The sequence below is a fragment of the Dreissena polymorpha genome, chromosome 1 (assembly GCF_020536995.1).
Source record: "Dreissena polymorpha isolate Duluth1 chromosome 1, UMN_Dpol_1.0, whole genome shotgun sequence".
Taxonomy (NCBI): Eukaryota; Metazoa; Mollusca; class Bivalvia; order Myida; family Dreissenidae; genus Dreissena; species Dreissena polymorpha.
In genome coordinates this window covers 47,031,103-47,057,340 of record NC_068355.1, presented here as the reverse complement: position 1 = coordinate 47,057,340, position 26,238 = coordinate 47,031,103, and the positions used below count along the sequence as shown (strand labels likewise).

The 26,238-nt window shown below is 35.3% G+C and overlaps 1 protein-coding gene across 1 annotated transcript in view; it reads left to right on the top strand.

The window, feature by feature from the left end:
- Positions 1 to 26,116, top strand: part of LOC127871876 (DBH-like monooxygenase protein 1) — a 47,226-nt gene extending 21,110 nt beyond the window's left edge. Inside the window, 1 exon segment of the mRNA XM_052415178.1 lies at positions 26,039 to 26,116. Coding sequence (XP_052271138.1) covers positions 26,039 to 26,116 — 78 coding nt within the window.
- Positions 26,117 to 26,238: the final 122 nt, after the last annotated feature.

Sequence of the window (26,238 nt, the reverse complement as noted above, 5' to 3'; positions counted from 1 at the left end):
ACCCGGCGTGCGAATTCGGTCCTTATCAAGTTCCGGTATGCTACACGTAATTGCATGTCGTGTATAAAGTATTTCAACGTGTAAAAAAATGAAACTGAACGAAATGGCGTCCACTTTCAGTCTAAGCTAACGGTGATCAATAAAATTAAAGAAAAACTCAGCGCAAGAATCAAATGTAATTAAAATGTCACGAAGCACACAATATGGAAAACACAAATATCGATAGAAACTGAAACGCATGTGTACATTAAATTGATTCCTCTTGACATGTTGTACTTCGTCAAACAGCAAACTTTATAGTAAAATACACACGAACCTCGATGTAAACTAAAATCCGTTGCATATAATAATACAATTACAAAACTGTTTAATAACGATCCCTGTTATTCAATCCTTTTATCTATATTGATCTTTAATCACACGTTTTAAAACGAGTGTATCGAATGCTAAACACTGTCACCAAAGACACGATTTACGAAATCGAGTGTCGAAGCGAGTACAATAATTGTACTCTTTCGCAGCTCCCTATTATGCATGACAAATACAAAATCTGAAATAAGTTTTGGGGTTGTTTGATGCTTAAAAGTATTTAACTGTTAAATAAAATCCCTTCACGACCGAATTGTTGTCCTAAAATCCAGAGAGTCTAGCTATTTGTTTCACAGAAATTAAGCCACACGTCGTGAATTGCGTAATCAAATGAATGAACATTAAATTACGAGAATCGGGTTATGCATAAATTTTAGTTAATGACTCAAACAGTACGATATGTAATATAAACGATAACACATGCAGAGCTGGTCCGGACTTCTAAAATCTGCCCCAGCCTCATAATGGCCCTCGGGCCGATTATAGACGTCCGGCCCAGCTTTGTCATGTGTTATTGTCGAATTATTAAATATGCATCCCGTTTTAATTCGAATATCCGAAAAAGCATACACTGATTGCGTAACCGGTGTTACAAAAAAAAATATATGCGTACAACTTAACTGCCGCGAACGTCCTTAAGAATAGTTAATAAACATATTGGCTTAGCACTTAACATTCATTAAAAAAGGACACGTTGATGATGGTTTCATTTTTGCAAGAATTGTTAAATATTTGTATCTTGTAATGTTTATTTCTAAATTAAGTTTGTTTCGACAAGTTCTTGTGTGTGACAGTTTGAGACCTAACTATGATACTAATAAATTATGTAAATTAACCAGTTCATATGTTTGTTTTGAGATAAGCGCACAAACACATTCGTGTATAAAGACAGAAATGTATGAAAGAAACTTCGGCCTGAAATATAAATATTTATGGATAGAAATTGATTTGCGACAAGTGAGTTTTGTGAAGAAAATAGAATGGACGTCTTGGAGTTTCACTCAACTTTCGAACACATGTTCGAGTTCCTAGTCATAAAGCATAGAAGCGTGTTTACTTGAACAAGGATAAGTAATGCTAGGGTTGTGTTTTACGTTTAAAAGGCGTCCTTTCTCCAAACATAAATGTATATTAAAAAACAATAATAACAATATATCGTACATGTATATGACGTTATACAGCGGCGTCACACGACGTCGCGCCAACGGCGGCGTCACACGTCATCGCGCCGAATTCTCAACATTCTTCTGGCCGCGAAATTTTTATAAGCACTAACAACATTATGAGTATTTAAATACATTAATCAAACCTACTTGTACTTTTGAAATTTCAAATGTCCATGACACTGGAAAGAGTTAAAAACTTTATTGCACACAATTAAAAGTCAGTTGGCGTCACATTCTACTTCTAGCGGGTATAGATTTACGATATGTCTGGTGGTGATTCCACCTGATGTACGGAGGCGCTCGGCCCTCGTCATTCCATCATTTCTGGTGAGATGCTCGTCTACCACAGCAGGGTCCACTTAAGTCTCGGTTTGAAGTCGTCATGCACGATAACAACGTAGCCCAAGCGTATCGGCTGATGGTTTTTATCATCAGTTGTCTGGCTCGTTAAGTATATCCGCTGGAATGAAGAGTTCAAGGCGATATTAAGGTCACTCGCTATTGACGACCATTTGTCAACAATGTCCACTGTTAGTGATGTGTTCCAGTCATAGCCGTTCTTCCATGGATTTTGTACAAGTATTTTTGCACAGACAGTCACTGGACTGAGCATCCCCATCGGGTCGTACATTCTTGATGTCTGTTGAAGAATGGTTCGTTTTGCAGCCGTGCTTGATGCTTATGTCTCACGGGAAACTAACTTCGCCAAGTCGTCAAATTCATGTGTGCTGCTGTGCCCATCTTCCGATGCCAATTAAAAATTGTTTCTTTAATAAGACTTACCTTACTATTCTATTTAGAATTTCGACTTTATATTATTCACAATAGTATTCTGTGTGAAAAACAAATAATGTGTCCCCACTCTATCTTATATACAGTTATGCAATCAAATAAAAAAAATGGTTAAGTATTACGTAATTAGAAAATAAATCAATATATATATATATACTTTCTGTAAGAACAAATATGCAATACGGTAAACAGAGGTATAGCTCTATTCCTTTTAATGGAAAAATCCTTTTAAACGGCACAAAATGATGTGAAAAATAACTGAAATATCTGGAATAAAAATTGAGGTGCAGTATGAACTTTGGAAAAACACCCACTAAGAGTGTTGATTTGCCTTACCGCTTTTCTGACTCCAAAACAAAAACTAGCACGGTGTTTCTTGGCTTCACTTTTCCTTTCGCTCTGAAAATATATAACAAATATGAAAACTACAGAAAATTGCATTAAGAAGTGTCGAATAGACCAAAATGGGAGTATAAAGGGACATAGGTTACTGTTAATATAATCGATACATATAAAATAGTGTCAATAAAAATAATACAATGTTTAAAATCTTCTATCTGAAATAAATAATTAGTATACACATTAAAGCACAAAGAGAAATTGATTTTTAAATGGCTTGTACCGTATAAAATATCTAAATAAAACTAGCTTACATATAATACAGCAAACAAGATAAGAACAGCATAAGCCGAACTGCTGATAACATGCCCATTTATATCATAAAACCTGTGTTTGAAAGAGCATTATTGCATCACCCAAGTCATGCTATTTATTTGGGCACAGCAAACGTTGTGACGACCTTACATTTGGAGAAGAAATGGTATAGCACAATGACGGATTTTTCTATTATAATTTGACGTGCGAAAACAAATATGTAAGTGTTAGGATCTTTTAATACATTAAGTATATTAATAATGGACAGCCACAGTGGTCAACACCAAATTGTACAGTCGTGTTAAACTGTGTAAGATGTTTTTCATTTCAGTAAATACCTGCCTTATTTACGTAAATTTAGATTTCGGTTATAACTGTTGATTTGACATAATACAGGGCTACATGTCTAGCTTGGTTTCGCCTTTACTTGTAGATTGTCATCTTTTCCATTTCCAAAAGAAATGTCAAAGACTAATACAAAAACGTATAGTTTGAGACCAAACTTTAATTGCTTATTCGCACATGTACATTGTCAATTTCAGTACAACTAAACGTGAAGGATGGATCCTTTATTTTTGAGTGAAATGTATACAAGAAGCGTTGGACTGGAGATCATATTAATTAGAGTGCGCAAAGTGTAGTCCTCTGGCACAGCTATTCGTAGAAGACACTCTCAGCTTCATCGTATTGTCTGTTTAAGAGACGTGCTTGTAAATAAAAACAAATTGTTGGAACCTTCATAAGCTAGCGCTGGACAACACTACTTTTAATTAAAATTTCTTAACTAATTTCCTTTGAGAAAAGTTGTCCTAACCCAAACCTCATACTTAAAGACATATTTTCTTACTTGATGTATGCACGAGATGCTAAATAGCATGGTCTACCAATATTAACTAGTGAAACTCCAGATGCTGGAGCAGTATTGCATTAGCATAATAAACAATATGTTGGTCCTTTATATAAGGCAAGTAACTAATTACCTTAACAGTACGAACATCACAATACAAAACAACATAAACACATAGAGGAATAAAGCTTGGGCAACAGCCTTGGAACGGTTAATGCAAAGCATTGGGGGTTTAAACAGGTTTTAGAGCGTTAAACCTCACACTTGTCCCAGAAATATTAATGATATATATAAGTGTTAATAAAAATAAACCTCATAGCATTGCAACACAATTTAAACAATAATAAAAGGGTATTAAAATGCATTGGATTCAATAACCATTTAATATCTAAATGGTAGGAAGGAGACCAGAGCAACAGAGTTACAACTTTTTTTAGGAACGATGAAATGAAATTACGAACACGTGTCAACTATATCCTTTATTTTAAGAAAAAGATTTAAGAATATCGCATCATTCAGTTAATATTTCAGATCATCATCGTGCAAATACAGGAAGAAGCAGATGGGTGTAAGAGATCCATATAACATAGCTTGGTTGTTTACCGTAAAACGTTGTGTATAACGCGCATTTATGTATAACGCGCATCTACTTTTTAAAGGTAAAACAACGGGAAAAAAAGTTTTTGAAGCAAAAAAAATCGGGGGGAAAATTTCGTACCGCAGGCTAACTGAAAATCGTTATATTTAGATTGCCGATCTTACGTGTTCTTTTATTGCTTCCATTATTAATTATTTTAAAGACGATAACGATACAACTAGTTTGTGTTTTTTTTAATCATATTATGCGTAAAAATTAATGTTTGGATTTAAATGAATTATGCATGAAATGCACACTTTCCACGAGGATACCATCAAGGTTTTCATCATATGTCTCCGAAGTAACTTTCCACGATTTTATCGTGGAGTACACATAACGGATGGATTAGTTATAACTAAGAAACTGACATTATTGATTGGTATTGTCACGTGGTTATTCATGCATGACTAATTCACAACCGCACGTTTTATTTACAATGCCGATATCATGCGTTCTTTTCGAGTGTCTATAATTGACAGGAGACTTAAACGACTCAAACTTCTCAACACCATTACGACATTACCGGCGATAAACAAACAATGGAGGTGTGTGAAGCCGTTTGCTGGTTCGCATGTTTTGATAATAGCCCAGCTACACAAAACTTGACAGGTGACGCAAATTGCTCGATAATCACATCCCCAATCTTGACAAGACGTATGAAAACGTGTAAACAAACACAACATCAATTTTATTAACACATTTGAAAAGCAAGAAAAATATTCATAAATATATCGGGAAAGACCTTGCCGACATACTATTGTAAATCGACAAGTGCCCCCAAATAAATTGTGTAACCCTAGTACAGTAGGGTATAATATTGTGGGAAAACAATAACATTTAAATAAAAATGGCTTCCTTGTTTTTCATTCTCTCCTTCAAATTTATTTGATTTCAATGCTCTGTACGTACCTGAAAAAGATGGAAAATATTTATGTTAACGTTATGATGTTTGTCCATCTTATTCAGATCGTAAATATAACACTATTATTAACATAGTTACAGTTAAAACACCGGAAAACAGAATGATGCAAATTACCGCAACTGGGTAACTGATAGGGTATGTGACTGCTTAAACAATAAATCAAACAAGAAACGTCCTTCTGAGAGAAAATATTAATAAAGTTTAACGATATAAACCCAAGATCGGCACCCTATGCAAAAGTCAAATGGGTCGGTAATTTCCTAACTATATTTTTACATCAGCAACCGTGAATTCCGCATACCCACCGGAAACATTCCTTATCACATACACGTTATCATCTGGCGGTGGAATTCGGAAAAAAAGATGAAAAGACTGTTAAAGAGAAAGCATTAAAATTGTTTACTGGGCGCGTTTTTATCAGGACATACATTTACATCATTGAAACTTTGACTTTTTAAAAATATCTCATATATAAAATGTTCGAAATGTTGCAGGTAAATAATGGTACATTTTTGGCATTTATTGACAGCAATATGCAATTTGTACCTCTAAGCTTTGATTCCTAACACTGTCACTGTTGTTTGCTTATGTAAGAGAAATGCTAACCCATGTAGATCAATTCTAACCTGTGAAACAGTATCTTTTTGACTACGTCTTTTTAATTATTTGCTTACATTGTTTGTTCGAGATGTAAAATAAATTTCTTCTTTGAACTCCCCGACGTCATAAATTGTTGAGCCTCAGGACTTAATTTCATAAGCACACACTTGCATTCTCAGGATTCTGTGCGAAACAGTTGCATCACCTTCTCATTATTCAATACCATCAATAACAGTTGTTTCTCATCCATCCAAACGTATTGTGTTTGGTATAATGAATGAAGCTCGGACTCACTAATAGCTGACTGAAAGCCATGAACCACGGTATTTCGAAACCATGCGCCTTGTTCGAATGTAACAATTTCCAAAACGAAACTTGTGTACTTGTTGTAACCATGAGCTGACAAGCGTAACCTTCATTTATCTACTGTTTTCTGAAAATAACACTATTAAACCACCATTGATAAGTAAATTAAACCATCTCATTATGCATCATGAAATAAATACATGATTGCCTTCAATGCGCTGATAATTCTTAACCAGAAATACCGTCATGCCGGTTGACTAAATATAACACTAATTAAACAATTTCAAGGAAGTTTATTTCAATAAAACATATATACCATACTGAAATTAAAACATACATAGCTTTAAATTAAGAGGTATAACATTTCATAACAGACACCTTAAACTTAGTTACTTTTGCCCGAATCTTTGACACAATTCCAGCCACATCTGCCCCTGGGATGTATAGCAGCGGGCCGGTAGTTCCGAAAGATCCCCTACAAATGTACATGTCTACAGGAATCGCCCCGCTGCTTTTGGTTCCACCAATACCTGATGAATTTCAAAACATTCAAATATCAAATTTTAGGCATTCCAGCAGAAATGTCAAAATGATTTGTGTAAAATTGATTATAAAATGCCCATGAGCTAGCATTGGTACCTTATAATGCTTAAAATAGACTGGGGAGTGTTTCTTACCATGTTGGGAATGTGGCTGGGTTCTTTGGATTGGGAACAAAGGCGTCGTTTTGAAAAAAAGGGACTTTGGTGTTGTTGTTGTTTTCTTTATATATTGTTTTAAATTATAATAACAGTGTGTTTTATATTATACATCTAAAGTTCAGCCTTTAAACGGGAGGGGAACTAAACTTGAGAACTATTCTAAAACAAAAACATGTAAATAAGCGGGATCCGTCAATTGAGAATGTGTTAGTGTCATTTGTGAAACATATCTAGTTTCTGACATTAGAAATGGGGCCTATTTTCGACAGAAAAACATCCAAAAGTAAATACTCATAGGTGAAGATTTGGACGTCCGAACAATTTGAGTTACAAAAACAATTTTCTTCACACAGAAAGTATGTATGAAAACTTATAGTGTTGGAAAACAAGTAATATTGATTACAGTAGTTACTTTCTGAAAAATATGACACAATTTAGTATCAAATTTTGACTTTATCTAACACTTGGAGTCTTCTAACGAAAAACTTATTCAAATCAATATAGTTCCCTTATTTTATAACAGATTTTGTTGACATTTGGATTCACACTACTTCAAGACATATCTTATACATCATGTAAATTTAATTGAAATTGATCAATTCTAAAATATCAAACATAACAAATTAAAATAATCACTGAAAAAAGAAAAATTATCAAAATTGTAAATCATAAAACAATAATGTGAAAAGTATCACGCATTAACGTACACGTCTAAATAACCGACCGGCTTGCAGCATTGCGCTCATGAATTTTAATACGAGCCATATTGTTTTTATGTGGTGTAAAAGCCCACCAACAATGGTGAAATTGAAATTAAAATGGAAAAATAACAAAATATTTTGATTTAAAATTGTACGTGTGATCTTTTGACTACAGTATGTGCAAGCAAACACTAGTACATGTGATCTTTTGATAACAGTATGTGAAAGCAAACAATAAAAATATTCTTCCGTGACGATCGGATGCTTCAGCAAGTTGGGAAGGTAGCTGCAACATGCCGGTTGCACTGTTGCGCTTCTAAAAGTTTATACGGCACATATCGATTTTAAAAATAAATTTATGTTTCCTGGTGTATCAACCAACCGTAAATGAAGAACTTGAAATAAAATTAGAATCATACAGCGTTTCAACATGTTCACGTCTAAAACAATGAAACCGTGGCTACCCCAAGTACAAAAAAGCCCTTTTGTCACGGATGAATGATTTAATAATAATTTTGCACAGAAAATTGTCAAATATTCACATGTGAAATTTTAAATCAAAATCTAAACGCTTTATGGAGATATTTAAGTTCGAAAGTGTTGCTTTAGAAAATTCTCTGAGTGTATTATCAATATTCAATCCTCCTACAGTACAGCTCACGCAAAACCAACAAAGCGGACAGATTCTTCTGTTAACGTATTTTCGCCGTGTATTTACTCGGCATGATGCCGAGGCACTCGGCGAAATTTCGCGGAGTGACGCCGCGTCTGTTTGTGCCTCGGCATCGATTCGCGGAGTAACGCCGCGTAGATGCGGCGATTCGCCGAGTATAACTATTTACAAATATTGATTGTATACTAATCTATAACACATGTTATCGAAATATAGAAACATACACAGAAAATACGCTGTGCGATTGTTAACATTTCTCTATATCTGCATACATTTAATTAAATTATCAATCGGATGTCATCTGTCAAAACAATTATTGTGTATGTCGATAACTGTATCTATATTGAGTTAAAGTTTACACAGTTAAATCCCGCAGATTATTTCGGAAACGAGACTTGCTTTAAACGTCTGTCATGTCGCCAAAATTGTTGCTCAATAATTTAAGGAAAATAAATGTTGTATTAGATACACATTTTACAACATGTTCATGATTCTAGGCTTGTTATTCTTTAGCAAGGCAACCAAAATTCTACAGATGGCTGCCAGTGCAGCAACCATCTGCGAAAAAAGAGAGACATATTGTTGTTGCTTTGTCTAAGTTATCTCTATAACATTAATATGAGGATAAACATTGCACCCACATCTCAACCTGTGCTTTGCGACACACTCTTTATAAATTTGAATGGGTTGTGTGCATTTCAAACTTGCGGTATAAAAAGCTATAACATAATTTTGAAAACTAAGATTATGCAATAGCGAACAACTTCAGTGCCTTCAGCGATTTGATATAATGTTTTATTTGACCGTGCGATTATTAAACCTTTTAACATAACATATTTTTATAAATCTTAAACTTGTAAAAATTCCAAAGTATGTATGTTATGTTCAAATACCCGTTATAATATAAAAATGAAGCTTGCACTCTGGTATATATTGTTGGGACGCATTGGCCATGGCATGTATTACTAGTATGTATTTGTCTATTGTTGAAGATCGTGTACCTTAAACATGATGAACGGGAGGGCTTGTGCGCTTGATATTTCGTTTATGTTAATACACCCAATATTTATAAGACCCATGGCGAACGCCTCATAAGTTTAAATTGTACTTGTGAAATCTGATACGGCTTTGGAAAATCCCGGTCTGTTGCAATCGATACCCCATGCAAAGCTTGTTTTTGTATATGATAAAATAGGTTTGCAAGTGCGTCCTTTAATTTTTGGGCTTGCTGTTTTAAGATTTTGTTAAATGGGAAGAACATATTTGCAATGCCAATTATTTTCAATGAATAACTTAAGTCGGGCAGACATAGCTGATATCTTATTAACTACTTTTATGTATAAAACTTCCGTGTGTAACGCAAATGCTTGATATATATTTGTTATTCCAATTTTTGGAACTGGACATACCGATCGTTAAACTGATACTAGATTTGCACACTCTTAAATAAAGAAAAGAAAATTCCCCTACAAGCTGGCCATTATTTACGTTATTGATAATACACTAAAGTTTTTAGATGTGTATTTATATTCTTTTCCTACGAGACATGGTTTACTGGGATATACACGTAATAGGATGAGTTATTTTATTAAGTGCGATCAGTTATCATTTTCTGTTTGAAACAAGCATCATCAAATCGATTAATTGTATAATAGAAACACATAACATATTTGTATTATATATATTTATGGTTTTGAATTCATGTTGCATTTTATTATGATTATTTTTTAATAAAAAAAGTGTATATCCTATGTACTGTAAATGACATTAAGTCTCGTCTTATTATCTACCATGTTGTACTTTATTTAATCGTCTTTTCCATAAACTCATTATAAATATTATGGAAATGTGAATAATAAAGCACACAAATATAGTACCACATATAAATGGGGGACACACCTTCATATATTGGCAATACACCTCATTCGTTTTCTTATTTCATTCAAAAGTGTAAGCTCCCTTTAACAGGCCTACTTTTATTCCCGCATCATATTACAAGCTTAATGTTTACAGCACACAGCGGTAACATGTTACGAAACTGCAACTAATTTGCATGTTAAAACCCTCTTAAAAATGCAATAATTTATGTCAAGGCCTCAATTTCATTGTGGAAAAGTATACCGTACTTAAGCATGGCCTACGTGCATGTTAGCGCTGAAAACATGACAGTGCGCCGTTAGTTTTCAAACAAACATTTAAATACGTATTGTATCTTTGCAATCTGATACAACGCCCGGGAATGGCGGTCTGATAAAATCAATATCCCAGCCAAGCCTGCTCTACATTAATATATTTTGCATACCAGCAGGCTGAATATAGTTTCTTAATTGTCCATGACAACAGGAAGATAAGTATCGAATGTGTAGAATTGCCAACGACTAACCAAAAGAGTATTAACACTTAAGAACAATTAAACAGGTGCATGCCATGGTGGTCTGATGTGTCATTATGCAAGGATATTTAATACGTGTTTCTTCCGATCATATTATTTTCCTGCCATTGTTAATGTTTTGCAATATGCATTGTATTATACATCAAGCCTTACCAGACAACTATTTGTATGATCAAGAATAAGGAACATTCATGAACAACACGCTTTACATTGTAGTTAAGATCTTTAATCATGTTACTTGCAAACGCCTATGCGCCATAGTGTGGTTTTCAGTAGTTATGTGAATCACATTATATTACATGTTAACTTGTATAAACAGCCATTGTATTTAAGAAGGTCATGGTTGTATTGATTGCTGAATATTTGCTTGGAGAGGCTTCTTAAGTTACAGGCGCGATTATGTAAATTGATTATTTAAGTCTAAAATAGTGTTCAGGTGATCATTTTCGTCGTAATTTTAAAGCTTTTTGGTAATGCGATCATTTTAAGTGTGGCAGTTAGAGCAGGTATAAATACCAAATGTTTCAATGCATATTTTGCCAAAAATCATGATAAAGGTTTACCACTGAAAACTTCACGTATCATTGCCTTCGATACGTATATGTAAGGCAAACGTATAATGGTGTTACGATTACAACCTTTTGGTAATTCATGACACGCAAGGAATTTTGTAAGAATAATGTAATGACAGTGTTCTTATTTTCTTAACGTAATGTTCAACACATGAATTTGCGGGGTACAGAATTCGCGCTATTTCGATTGCCAATGTGCTCCTGCGGTCTTTATCTTTAATACCCAGTCCATGTGAAGAAAAGCTACTTATTTTTAATCAGAACACTCGTTTAACCCTTTCCCTATCAGCAAAGTGGAAATGGCTATGTGCAAACAGCATAAAACCAGAACAGCCTGCGAGTAACTCGCAGTCTGTTCAGGTTTAATGCTGTTTGCTGCTCATCAGTATCTAATGTTTGTAGATGAAGGCTTAAGAACTTGAATCGAGTAAGAAAGGTCTTAAATTAAATATAACTTTCCAAGGGACTTCAAATGCGTGAAAATACGTATCTAAGTGGTAAAGGGTTAAATTGAAGCCTATTATGCTTGTACATGTATACACGTCAGTTCTAATGTTTAGCGGTCCACTTCTACATCTATGTTCAAATGCGGTCGTGATATTGAACATAATCAGCATCATCATCATCAGCAGCAGCAGCATCGGCGGCGGTGGCGGGGCGGCGGCGGCGTCGTGGTCGTCGTCGTCATTTTCATCACCATCATCATCATCATTTGCATATAATACTTCACGTGTCTGAGATATATGTGGTTCCATTAGCTGAAATACAATAATGTTCTGTGAACAGCAGTATTTGGCATACGTACGTGTTTTTTTATGCCCCCCGAAGAGTGGAATGAAGTTTTTGAACTGTCCGTCAAGCCGTCCGTCTGTCTGTCTGTCCGTCAGGCCGTCCGTCCGTCCGAACACTTTATCATTGGTCATAACTTTTGCAATATTGAAGATAGAAACTTGATATTTGGCATGCATGTGTATCTCATGGAGCTGCACATTTTGTGTGGTCAAAGGTCAAGGTCATCCTTCAAGGTCAAAGATCAAATATATGGCTTCAAAGCGGCGCAGAAGGGGGCATTGTGTTTCTGACAAACACCTCTCTTGTTAGTTGTTCGCTTGCGAACAATTAAGGTTAAGAGCTAGTTTTGCAAGTCGGTCTGCTCTTAACTACCCTAAGAACGATGACCACCGCATCTACTTGTGCACACTGATTAGCCTGTTTATGCTTCACCACTGGTACACTGCAGACAGTGAGTGTGTGTATGTAATCAATAGTGTTTAACCGCCTGTGCGACGACATTGGCCAGTTTGTCATTGAAATCTGTACATATTGGCTGCGTTCAGGGAAAACGGGGCCTTATGTATGTCCAATAAGTGGTGTCCTGTGCATACTGATTAGCCAGTGCAGTTCGCACAAGCTAATCAAGGACGACACTTTCTGATTTTATGGTGTTTTTCGTTTAAAGACAGTCTCTGGTACTGGGTTGACAATTTATGCATATGCATTAAGCCCTGTTTTCCCTGTTTACTGCAGTCAGTATACAATACACTAATTGTTTCAGTAATGAAGGAACTGAAACAGCGTAACGTTAACGATACAGTGTGTTTAAATTATATTTTATTTAGAGGAATTGTCCGAAAGTAGTTAATCTACATTTAATAAACATCATGATTTCGGAACTTGTAATCAGTTTCTATCCCAGGTAAATTATAGTTTATAAGATTGTTCGCCGAGTGACTCAGCGTCATATCACCAACAATTTCCTCGGCATCATGCCGAGGCGTGCCGCGGCGTGTCTCGGCGAACAGACACGGCGACTCGGCGACCAGATGGTCGATGCCGAGTTGACTCCGCGAACAATTGATGTCGTCAAACTCCGCGGATCGCGGAATTTGTTTGTTTTGCGTGAGCTGAACTGTACATATGCGAATGTTAAACGAATCAAACCAACCATTATAACACAGCACAAACGAGCCCTAACCGCCTGGGGCTTTTGACGAGCTGTTAATGAAGCATCATTATTCTAAATGGCGTTTTAAAAGTATAATGATAAATGATGATGAGTGTTTGAACATATGCATAATAAATGATATTTAACAGGGACATACTATGTCAAATAGAGCATTTTTCTCCATTTTTTGAGAGGAAAAAATCACTTTGGCCGAAAAATATTCTGTACATCGAGTTTTCCAAGCTTACAAAAATAGGTTTTTAACCAAAATGAATAAAATCCCACAGCGTTATTTTTTCTGGAAAATCAACCATACATTTTGCATGATATAAATGCATCATGACTATGAAACAAATGGCTAATTTTAAAGGGCTCATAGCTCACGAACATTTCAATTACTGCTTGGAAAAATTGTGTGTTTGTTTGCACATCTGTACTTCATGGTAATCATATTAGTTCACTGTCATTCAATAGATTTTCATATGTACAAGTAGTTCCCTCCACGACTTTATAACTGTATAATTGTAGCGATTGGCAAAAGACAATTATGACATTTGAAGATCTAAATACATTTAGAAAGAAGAAGTGTGTGTGTAGGTATCTATAAGAACAGAGGTCGGGGGAACAGTCAATACCTACTCTAAAAATAATTTAAACATGAAAATAACTTCTAAAATAAGTCTGTATCTCTGATATAAAGGACATGATAAAATTTATTACATTTCGGGTTTTTATTACAAAACGGGTCGTTACTGTCGAACCGAAATGTAATAATACATCGAAACCCACTTTGTAATAAATAATTACATTCATGATTTGTTGATGGAGTCTATAAGAACAAAGGTCGGGGGGACAGTCAATACCTACTCTAAAACTAATTTAAACATGAAAATAAATTCTTCAAAAGTCTGTATCTCTGATTGAGTGGACATGATAAAATTTATTACATTTCGGGTTTTTATTACAAAACGGGTTGTTACTGTCGACCCGAAATGTAATAATGCATCGCAACCCACTTTGTAATAAATTATTACATTCATGATTTGTTGATGGAGTCTATAAAAACACAGATCGGGGGAACAGTCAATACCTACTCTAAAACTAATTTAAACATGAAAATAACTTCTAAACAAGTCTTTATCTCTGATTTAATGGACATGCTACAATTTATTACAATTCGGGTTTTTATTACAAAACGGGTCGTTACTGTCGACCCGAAATGTAATAATGCATCGCAACCCACTTTGTAATAAATTATTACATTCATGATTTGTTGATGGAGTCTATAAGAACAAAGGTCAGGGGATCGGTCAATACCTACTTTAAAATTAATTTAAACATGAAAATAACTTCTAAAAAAGTCTGTATCTCTGATTTAATGGACATGATAAAATTTATTACATTTCGGGTTTTTATTACAAAACGGGTCGTTACTGTCGTTCCGAAATGTAATAATACATCGCAACCCACTTTGTAATAAATTATTACATTCATGATTTGTTGATGGAGTCTATAAATACAAATGTCGAGGGAACAGTCAATACCTACTCTAAAACTAATTTAAACATGAAAATAACTTCTAAAAAAGTCTATATCTCTGATTTAATGGACATGATAAAATTTATTACCTTTAAGGTTTTTATTACAAAACGGTTTCTAACTGTCGACCCGAAATGTAATAATGCATCGCAACCCACTTTGTAATAAATTATAACATTCATGATTTGTTGATGGAGTCTATTAGAACAAAGGTCGGGGGACCAGTCAATACCTACTCTAAAATAATTTAAACATGAAAATAACTTCTAAAAAAGTCTGTACCTCTGATTTAATGGACATGATAACATTTATTACATTTCGGGTTTTTATTACAAAACGGCTTGTTACTGTCGACCCGAAATGTAATAATGCATCGCAACCCACTTTGTAATAATTATTACAATTCGGGTTTTTATTACAAAACGGGTTGTAACAGAGGTCCCGGAAGTCGTGAAAGACGAACCGCCGCCATTGCTCGCAACCGAAATGCCGCAGACGATTGACACTAGAGAATACAACATTGCTCCGTAGGTGATCATTCGGAAATGATGGACCAATTCGCGCTGCACGTTTGCGCACAAGCAATGGTCTGTTCACAAGTAGGCATATAACAAAACTATTACAACTCAAAGTGAACGCATTGACAATTAATACTCAGTGATAATATTGTGATACGATCGGCATTGGATATTGTGGTGGGCTATCTAATCAACATTGACTTTTCTCATAAACTAGTGTTTATGTTATGTTAATATTACTAAATATGTGTTTTCTATTTTTCGCGGCCGGGAGAATGTTGTGATTTTGGCGCGTCGTCGTACGAGGTCGCCGACGGCGCGATCGTTCACGTTTTTTAAGACGGCATCATTATTGTAATTGTTATTTATAATTGTCAGTTGAATATTTATAACGGTAGTAAAAGGTTGAACCTGTATTGACTTATAATTCTTTCTCATAACCGAAGTACATTTGCATAAACAATACGATCGCCGACAGGCATTATGACTATGAAATGATTGGCTTATTTTAAAGGGCTCATAGCTCACGAACGTTTCGATTACTGCTTGGAAAAATAGTGTTTTTGTTTGCAATACTGTACTTTATGGTAATCATTTTTAGTTCATTTTCATTCAATAGCTTTACATATGTACACGTAGTTCCCTCCAAGAGTTTATAACAGTTTAATTTTAGCGATTGGCAAAAGACAACTATAACATTTGAAGATCTAAATACATTTATTATTATTATACCACATTTATATAGCGCCCTTTTCATACTCGAGATGTGCGTTCAAAGGCGTTTTACAGTTTTTCCCTGATCACTGGGTCATAAGTCGTCCGTTAACATCATTTATTAAGAAGAAGTGTGTGTAGGTATCTCAGGAACAGAACGCACTTTTTTAATATTTCATGCATCAAGTAGATTCATGTCAAATGCAAATCTAAGTTAGAATCCTTAGTAGGTTCGGCTGCAGCAACATGTAAAAAGTTTAGTTCGCTTTTTCAGCCTCGCCCATTTTCTATCACACTTTGCCCCTACACATGTACCAAGAAGTCTATACGATGGATTTAGATATCGACATAAGTCAATGGAAGTGCCAATGTCAAAAGTTGACATCGGCTAGAGATCTTGTCCACACATTATAGCTAACGCAGTGCACATTATAAATGGTCGACAAGACAGTTTAGGCTGCGTAAAATCAGTCATCGTCAGTTGCATTTTATCGCTGTCGTCGTGATTCGCTGACATAAAAACACACAGATTTTTGAACCAGCTTCATGTGGTTCGCCAAGGACCCCATACTTTCGTATTTGTAAGAGAGCTCTGTTGGGGAAAAATTACATTCGACTTGTCTAGAAACTTAAAAAAAAATTCGAAAACAAAATACTGCAAGTAAGGATCCTTTTTTCCGTCTCATGCAATCTCTCTAAAATTAAGGACGTGTTTGGTGAAAACGGTGGGAAATTTCCTTATGCACTCATTGCCTTCTCGCGTAGACTGATCATAATCTTCCATATTGTTGCTAATTTGTTCGGTAGTTGTATGTTTAGAGCATACATACGTTCACGCGAGGCTGTTAACACATTTACGGAAAACACGTGTTACATTTACGGTAGCTAGATACAAAGCACACAATGATTATCAAAGACACATCTTTGCGTCTTTTCACGACGCTTTCAATACATTTAATAATACAACAATCCAACGATATATAGTCATAAAATGCCATGCATTTCAATAAGTTTCTTTGATAGCAATTTTTAAACAATCTAGAATCGGTAACATCAAAGTAACACAGTCGTTCATAAATAAATCTTTATTAATGTTAACGCCAGAGACTATGTTTGCATCTTTATTGTCTGTGAAATAGGCCTTTTCACAGAATTTCAAATTTAAAAGAAAATACCACTAAGTATAATTTAGCCTGCAATTCTGTGTTCTCGCGAGACTAATGGAATCATCATTTGCGTCAACGCGTGTACAAATATCGGATACATGAATTTCATAGGGAATCATATATGACGCTATTTCATTTCATTATTACTTTTTTATAACAAAACACGTCTAGCCGCGGTAAACAGGTTATTTAGCACTAATATTAAATCAAACATGATTAAGCACAGAACTGATATACCATCAACAACATGACTCAATTAATTTTCTATAAGTTTGAATACATGGAATGTACGACACAAACTAAATAAACAATACAGTTACATGTATTTTCAAGCACTGTCAATTTTTTATCTATTAAACTCTGAAAATACAAATATTAAAAAGCCTTACTCGCACAAATTACAAAACTAAATATGAGGAGTGCAAAACAAACTTAATTTTATAGATGTCTTAACCAAACTGACGTACACACGCACATCGAAAAGTGGAGAAGATCATTTGGAAATTTCATTTTAATATTTAATTTCCAAGAGTCCATTTATACCTGCAGAAATAGATGTGTTCTTGCAGATGTATAAATTTTGTGCCGCGCAGATTTGTTTGTTACACAATGTTAACACAAGCCAGGAGCATCAATAAAATACCACAATAATAAAGGGTAAACAAATCTTCACTATTTTGAACAATATATATTACACTGAACAGATAAAACAAAAATATGCCTGCCGTGGGGATTGAACCAGAAACTTCAAGAAGCAAACGTTAATGCGCTATTACTACACCACGAATGCTTTTCATATTCAAATGAAGTCTAAACCCTATTTTGGTTATAGGCGTTTCTTTTTAAGTATCGTAATAAAGCGCTAATAAGCTTATGATACACACATTGTTTTCTCAATCAATGACATGTTTGTGTATTTATTTTCGTTTGGGCAGAATGTGAACAGTCCATTTAAGCTTCAAGTGTTAGTACTTTTTCAGAACTTGCAACCAATAAGAAATATTATTAAATTCTGCGACTTTTTCCTTCGATATAAATTACCCGTAAAGCAACTTTCCCATTCATTAAACATTTCAAATTTCCAATTTTCCGTCCAAAAACTTTTCAACAGAAAAGGCAGAACAAAGAACATTTAGATGGCGTTTTGCAAAAGACCCGTTTATTTCACGACGCGAATTTTTCCAATTTTATAATGCGTTTACGCATTTTTTAAAACTCACGAGGAACCTGTACCTTTCACAAATGTGCACACAGAATTGCTAAAATTGTATGTGATTTATATGACCACACAGACAACCACTTTTTCTAAATAACATAACATAAAATGATCGATAATTAAAATTTATTTACATAAAGACTAAACAATTCATATCATTAGATCTGAAAGTGATAATCCGAACACTAAACCGTTGCTTCAAAATACACATATTACATTTATAATAATTGTCAGCCAAGGTCAACCGTTTCGTTTCCAATACTACATATAGTAGGTGATTAAACATCACACGCTTTTTCGGATTTATAACTCATCCCGTACTGAAACACGCTCTAGATATTAACATTCGTTATCTTACACGATGGTTAAATTACATACACATCTATATTGTAGGTAGACATTGTTTACAGATCAACGTACTTCGGTGTTGCGCTTCAAAAGCAGGACGCGATTCACATTAAGGACGACATACTAAAACTGTCGTTCTAGAATACTCTGATTTGATTTAGAGTACGTATGGAAGACACTTAGTTGGAATTGTGGCGAAAAGTTTCGGCTAAAATATGATGCTTCACGTTTTCTCACTATTACAACATAGTTACATCCCTTAGTTTACCATCTAACATATGGAAATGTCATGCGTATTCACAAATTGAGGTAAATAGTGATATGTTAGGTATTGCATATGTTAGAAATGTATTGCAAGGCATCTTTCTTTTAAATTAGGGTGGTGGTTTTGTCGGTGAATGAGAAATATAATTTGTAGTAATCGTCGAATGCAAAGAGCAGTCGGAAACGTCTTAAGTTTTCAAGTCGTGATCTTCTGAGTAACAAGCTCGGAACCGTTCGAATTGCCTATGTATAATTGCTCGCAAATCGATTGTCAGTCATTTTGCCGTCTGTCCGGCTAGCGCAGTGGTTGGGCCACTCGCTTTTTACCTAGCCGACTCGGGTTAATTTCCCGTTCCCAGAAGCATGTCTATTTGGTTGGTTGTCACCATACCGGACATGTTGGGTGTCCTATTTGTACTCCGATTTTCGACAACGACACAAGACCACAACAATCAGTGCAAAATCTTTCAGTAACAACGAAATAGCTGAGAATTTAAGCTATCATTCAAAATTATTCGATTTTTTCATGAGTCTTGCACGCTAATTATGCAGGAGTGCTAGAGCGCATCCTTGTTCCACGCAAAATGTTGCCTTAGACTCGAAAAAGACGTTATAAACCCCAAAATAGACACATTGTCAGACAATTTTAACATGCTGTCAGCCAAGCGCACTGGTTTGTATACGCGCTTCTCACCTATGCGACCCGGCTTCAACCATCCTTCCCGGAAGAAAGTGAGTTTGATTGGTGGTCACAATACCAGACAAGTGACTTTCCTCCTGGTACTCAGGTACCTCCCCCCCCCCCACCAACATTACACCACACTAAAATAGCATATATATATATATATATATATATATATATATATATATATATATATATCAGTAAAAAATCAAAAGATAGACATTGCTGTTAGAATTCAAAAATCGTATCAAATTCGTAACACAGCTAGAACAAGCTCCGGGTCCACATATTATAATGAAGCGTCAAACGCGGAAGGATGCCATAAACTTTAAAATCGACTTATCAGCCAGTGTGCGGTACACGCGTGTTTCATCTAAGCGATCCGGGTTTAATCCCCTCTCGCGGCGCATGTGAGGTTGGTTGGTGGTTGGGATAAGTGGAGTTTCCAGAGGGTATTTCGGCTTTCCCCATGCACGTTGGCTGCACATTACAGTTTCATTACGATGCTGCCAGTGTTGCAGAGGTGGTTTTGAAGCCGATGGAAACTTCGAAGACAATTCGAATGGCCCAAAGTATCCGTGGTGTATTCTAGGTAAGGTGTCTTGGAAAGACATGGGATGTCACTGAAATAAGTAGCCTCATTTAGGCGCAGGTCAGCTTCGTGGAACCCAGTAGCATCATTTAGGCATAAGTTAGCTTCGTTTAAGCCAAAGGCCTCCGGGACAAAAAGGACACCGTCATTAAATCAGGGAGCTTAACTGCGCCACTGGTCGACCTCAAATATGTAGTCCACGTTGTACGTCGCACTCTAAATATGCTAGTGACTTCATTTATTTTTATTTTGTCAATCAAAGGCAAGGTTTCCAGAGACAAGTTATTAATCATATTGTTGCTGATGTAATTGGCAAGAAGGCACATCGGAATTGTTATGCCGCAAAGCGGTCGATGGCTGCCTCGGAAAGTCGTCCTCGCGCTACACAATAATCTATTCCCTGTTATTGACCATCCAGGTCGCTTTGAGCCGTTAGTATGTACTACTAAAAGCTTAAAAGGACTTGTTTACATAGTTCGCAGTTTGGGAAAAATGGCATTAAATATGTTTACTAAAACTTATATAATTTTAATTAATTATTTAACCAAGAAAAACAATAAATAAAACATATTGTCATCCTCGTGTTTGGAACCAGAGACCTCTGAAAGCAAAACCCAACGAGCTAGCGCTGCGCCTCGTCGTCGTTCTTTTTGTGAGGCGAATCAGACCCGCTTTAGTAATGAACGACGTTTTCGTTTCAAAATTATCGATGCAAAGCGTTCGAAATGCCTCATTATGTTATCGATTTGGAATGATGAGTACGATTATGACGTTAATTAATCAATAGTTCAAACATTGTTTATAGTCGAGAGCGTAATTTCGTTTGATTAAAGATAATTCATACAATTTGTTGAATATGTACGACAATTATTTAAAAAATCGCCATTTAACCAAACTGTAATCAAGTTCTTTTGAAGCATTAAAGAAGAAATAGGACACGACCCTTTTCAATGGATGAGATAGTATCTATTGCCATGGCCGAATCAAAGATGTGTTATAAATTTGTCTATAGATACAACGTAGGCGGTAGACAATGAGCGATAAAATGCAATACTAATATGTTGAGTGAATAATTCGAATTCAATCCCTAAACAACAGCGTTTCAATTTTTTTAAACACTTTTCTGTGGTTAACAGGGAAATATCAGTTATTTACAAACGAATATTCGCCGTATCAAAATATCCTGCTTACAAATGCAAGATAACAGTAAAAACTATCGATAAAACTATCGATCCATTTCGTTTTTTATTGTTTTTGTAATAAAAGATATAACCCTTTAACAAATAAATGAAAGTTGTAACGGCAGTTAAAACGAGTTCCGCGGTCGGAGACAAATGCCCCCCCCCCCAAACAGGGCTTTGAACCGGTGACCCCAATTGTCAATAGGGGCCAACTACTGTCCAAGGCGAATGCACATGTGAAGTTTTAAGCCAGTAAGTCAATTAGTTGACGAGTTATTGATCGGAAACGATTTTCACTCTTATTGTGCCAGTGAGCTTGAACTTTGACCAAGTGACCCCAATTTTAAAGGGTTCATCTACTTTCAAAGGCAAATGGGCATGGGAAGTATCAAGCCAATCGGTCAATTGATTGACAAGTTATTGATCAGAAACGATTTGACACTTTTTCAGACAGTGACCTTGATCTTTGAGCTAGTGACCCCAATTGTTGTAGGGGTCATCTACAGTTCAAGGCCAATACACATGTGAAGTATCAAGCCAATCGGTCAAATCGTTTACGAGTTATTGATCGGAAACGATTATACACTTATTTAACAGTGACATTGACCTTTGAGCTAGTAGCCCAAATTTCAATAGAGATTATCTACTGTCCAAGGCACATGTGAAGTATCAAGTCGATCCGCCCATCCGTTTACGAGTTATTGATCAAAAACGATGTTCATGCTTATTAAGGCAATGACCTTGACCTTTGACCTAGTGACCCGAATTTTAATAGGAATCATCTACTTTTCAAGGCCAATGCACATGTGAAGTACCAAGCCAATCGGTCAATTCGTTGACGAGTTATTGATCGGAAATGATTTACACACTTATTGTGACAGTGACCTTGACCTTTGACCCAGTGACACCAATTTCAAGAGCAGTCATCTACTGTCCAAGTCCAATGCACATCTTAAGTTTCAAGCCAATCGGTCAATCCATTGACGAGTTATTGATCGGAAACGAACTGGTCTACCGACAGACCGACAGACTGACCGACATCCAGCAAAACAAAATACCCTCTCTTCTTCGAAAGGGGGCATTATAAAAAGTAACGAAATAGTTTGTTTTCGGTATATATCGATTTTTATTCAACCGTGATCATATATAATAACTATTTTTAATAGAATCATCATTATTCGAGTCTGGCTACCTATGGTCGAATTAATTAGTCATTTTAATATCACCACTGTTCTACACGACTCGTCATATACGAATTTTGTTCTGGGAAGACTAGGCTAAATGCATGAGCATTAAGTGTATCACAGCTTGGTCTGTGCAGTCCGCACGGTCTAATCAGGGACAGCGTTTTTCTCTTTTATGGAATGTTTGTTAAAACGAAGTCTCTTCTAAAATTAGCTGATCTTTGACGACACTACGCAGATGCGTTAAGCCCAGTTTTCCCAGAACAAGTCTCATATGGCGACCGTGATCTGTGTTAAAATATCAGCAAGATCACAGGAAGTCGGAGATTAAAGAAGCGAAATTAGAAAATGAATGACAAGTATCTTACACTGTGATTAAATAATTATAATATTTGTTGTGCAACAGTCCACTTTAAAAAACCACACATACAATTAGTTAAATCTTTTATTAATTTTAATTTTACGGCGCTGGATGATTTCTTTGCGTTTGATTGTGTCCGTATTTTTCATATCGCATGCGTTTTTCTACTGTTTTGTATCCTCTGCATATTTTATTTCTGTAAATAAACATGCGAAAACTACTTACACTGTTTTCATTATTCTGCAAATAATCTAAATTAAACAAACACCAATTGCAGTAGATAGTGCGATGTATATATTAACTTTCAAGTATAAAAGGTTTGTAACTTCTGCACTTGCTGTTTTTTTTTCATATTATATACGTGTCTATACTGTGTTAACTGCTACTTTATATTTTGTCTGGATTAAAGTTGTTTTTGACATCGTCTGCATCGTTTACTTCTCTAAAGAAATATGGTTTAAACAATTGCAACTCGTTTCGTTGTATGTGATATTTCACTTTTTGAAAGTAATAGTGTGTATTTAATGTATATTGTATGCACAAACATCTTTAAAAAAAATTAAGATTAAGATATAAAGATAGCTCATTCATAAATTTCCGGTATTTGAGTAAAGCACAGATGTTTTGATTGTGAAGATAATACTTTTTTCGTTGGGGTGCACATGTTTTAGATGTGCACAACGGTGTTATTAATACAAAATACAAAAATCAATATTAATTACATATGATCATATACGACAAAAAGGAAACAAACAAACATAAACAGAAATAACCAAGCGCCGTGAAAATAACGATAAATGATTAATCAGACTAATTTTAACAAACAATTTTCGTTTGTATTCATTTGTTGTAAAACAACACATACATCTTTTTTTAAATTTACAGACTAGTTATAAATGTATTAATTTTCGTTCTTTAAATCAAACCCAGATATATAAAACTCTCACACGTTTAAGTTTCCTACAATGTTTGACAACATGTTAATGTTTTTTTCCATATATATGGGTGTTCCATCTTTATCTATATTGAATGCGTGTTATCGTATGCGCACGTAAATCGTTATATTGTAGTTGATATATGGTTAACATCTATTAACAAGTGTTATATACAAACAAACTTAATAATGATATCATCTTTATCCAGAAAATATTATAAACAAATCACCGTTCAAATTCATAAACAGAAATTCTCGTGTGTAGGCTGTTTGTTTTTACCACGGAATAAACAACGTTAGCATTGCATCGGAAGTCACCAATAACGAATGCGATATGGGTAACTGAAATAAGGCGACAGTTTGAATTTCCTACGTGTATTCGAACACGACTTCTACACAGAGCACAAGACCACATCACAATTGATTTTGTTTCAGTTGAAACTAAATATCTGCTTTATTTCAAATTTATAGACAAAACACACGTGTACGGATGCACAAAAACACAGCAAAAACAAACATGAATATATTTGGGGTCACCGCCTCTGAACGCTGAATGCACACCCGGTTGTAAGGAGTCCAAACCGTATAATGCAAATCCGTTCGTAAGAAATCCAAACCGTATAATGCAAACCCGGTTGTAAGAATTCCAAACCTGATATTTGGCTCAGAGTCACAGCCAAAACATGTGTTTATAAAGATAAGACATGCGTAACAAAAATGATAGATTTATATACTATTATAGATTTATTTTAGTACCTGAAAATAATCTGAAACTAAATGAAAACTAAAGGTATGCACCTTTTTCTTGTTGCATCTAAACAATTAACACACACACACATGTATATATATGTGTGTGTGTGTACAACAATATGTGGTTACTTCTATCTGTAATGACAAACATTAAGATCAACATGTCTACAAGAAGCAACTTAACACATTATTATATGATTTATTCTAAGACGACAAGCGTTTGGAATTCTATAGTCAATAAGGTATCAAATGTATTGGATATTCTGCAATATTCATGTCTATTGAAACTTTTTTTAAGCAGATCTGGAATATGTTCACAAGATGTACATATATATGTGCTTGAACGCGAACTAGAAACAATGCAAACATATAATTTGCTTCGCATATAAATATTGCAGAAAAAACAGTACATGATAGCCAGTATTGGCTATGAAATGAAAATGCGTGGCGTGTTGGAATTTATGGTGTTAGTATACTTTAAATACTTTTACAAAATTGGCATGCATTTCATCAAACATTTTCCATTTATAACATTTACACACCAATAACACGTCACAAAAATGTTAAGATTATTTAAACTTGTTGAATTAATGTTTGACAATGCCTACTGTCTATGTATGCTATCCAAGAGAGATATATCATTCTTATTTAAAATGTTCGAGACATAATGAATACAATTGTACTCGTTATTATCACGTGTTGCAGTCGCATTTATCGACGATTCATGAGTTTGAGGATGAAGTTATCAGAAGTCGCATTGCAATTCGATTAATGATTCCATTGCTAATTGCGGCGATTGCGAGAACGAAGCTTTCATATGCAACATCGTTAACATTATCATCATCCGTATTATCGTCTTGGACACCACATTGACACGTACGGACCAAGGAAATGCGGCATTATACTCACACATATTGGTTTTACGTCACCGGTGTAATATTTGGAATCGTTTCACGGCAACGGTATTCAGAGTCCCCAGTTCTTGTTGGATTGAAATGTATTCCTCTGATGGAATTGATTTAACGCGCGCATCGTTGAAAGAAGCGCAACCGAATTCCAGCCTACTCTCAACTGTACGAGTACAGGCAGACAGTGTGCCCACAAGTTCGTGTAATTCCGATGGAAGCAATGTCACGCAGTAGATATTTAAATACTTCAATGTTTGAGGTAGCTTTATGTCGATATTTGTCCGCAAAAATATTGAAAGCTTTTCAAGCTGTTTAAGCGATGACAGCGAATGTTCTATCGTCTCTGCATGCTTAACATTCAAATATCCGTGCCGATCACTCAGAATCAGACTCTTGATATTCAGACCATGGAGAGCCTCCCACAGATCGAGACTGTCATCATCCACTTCAATACTAAGCGTGTCAAGATGAGTGAGCGATGAAAGTGACTGAGACATCGAGTCTGCATAATCTACGTTTAAACCTCCATACGCAACACACAAACTCAGACTCTTGATATTCAGACCATGGAGAGCCTTCCACAGACCGGGACTGTCATCATCCA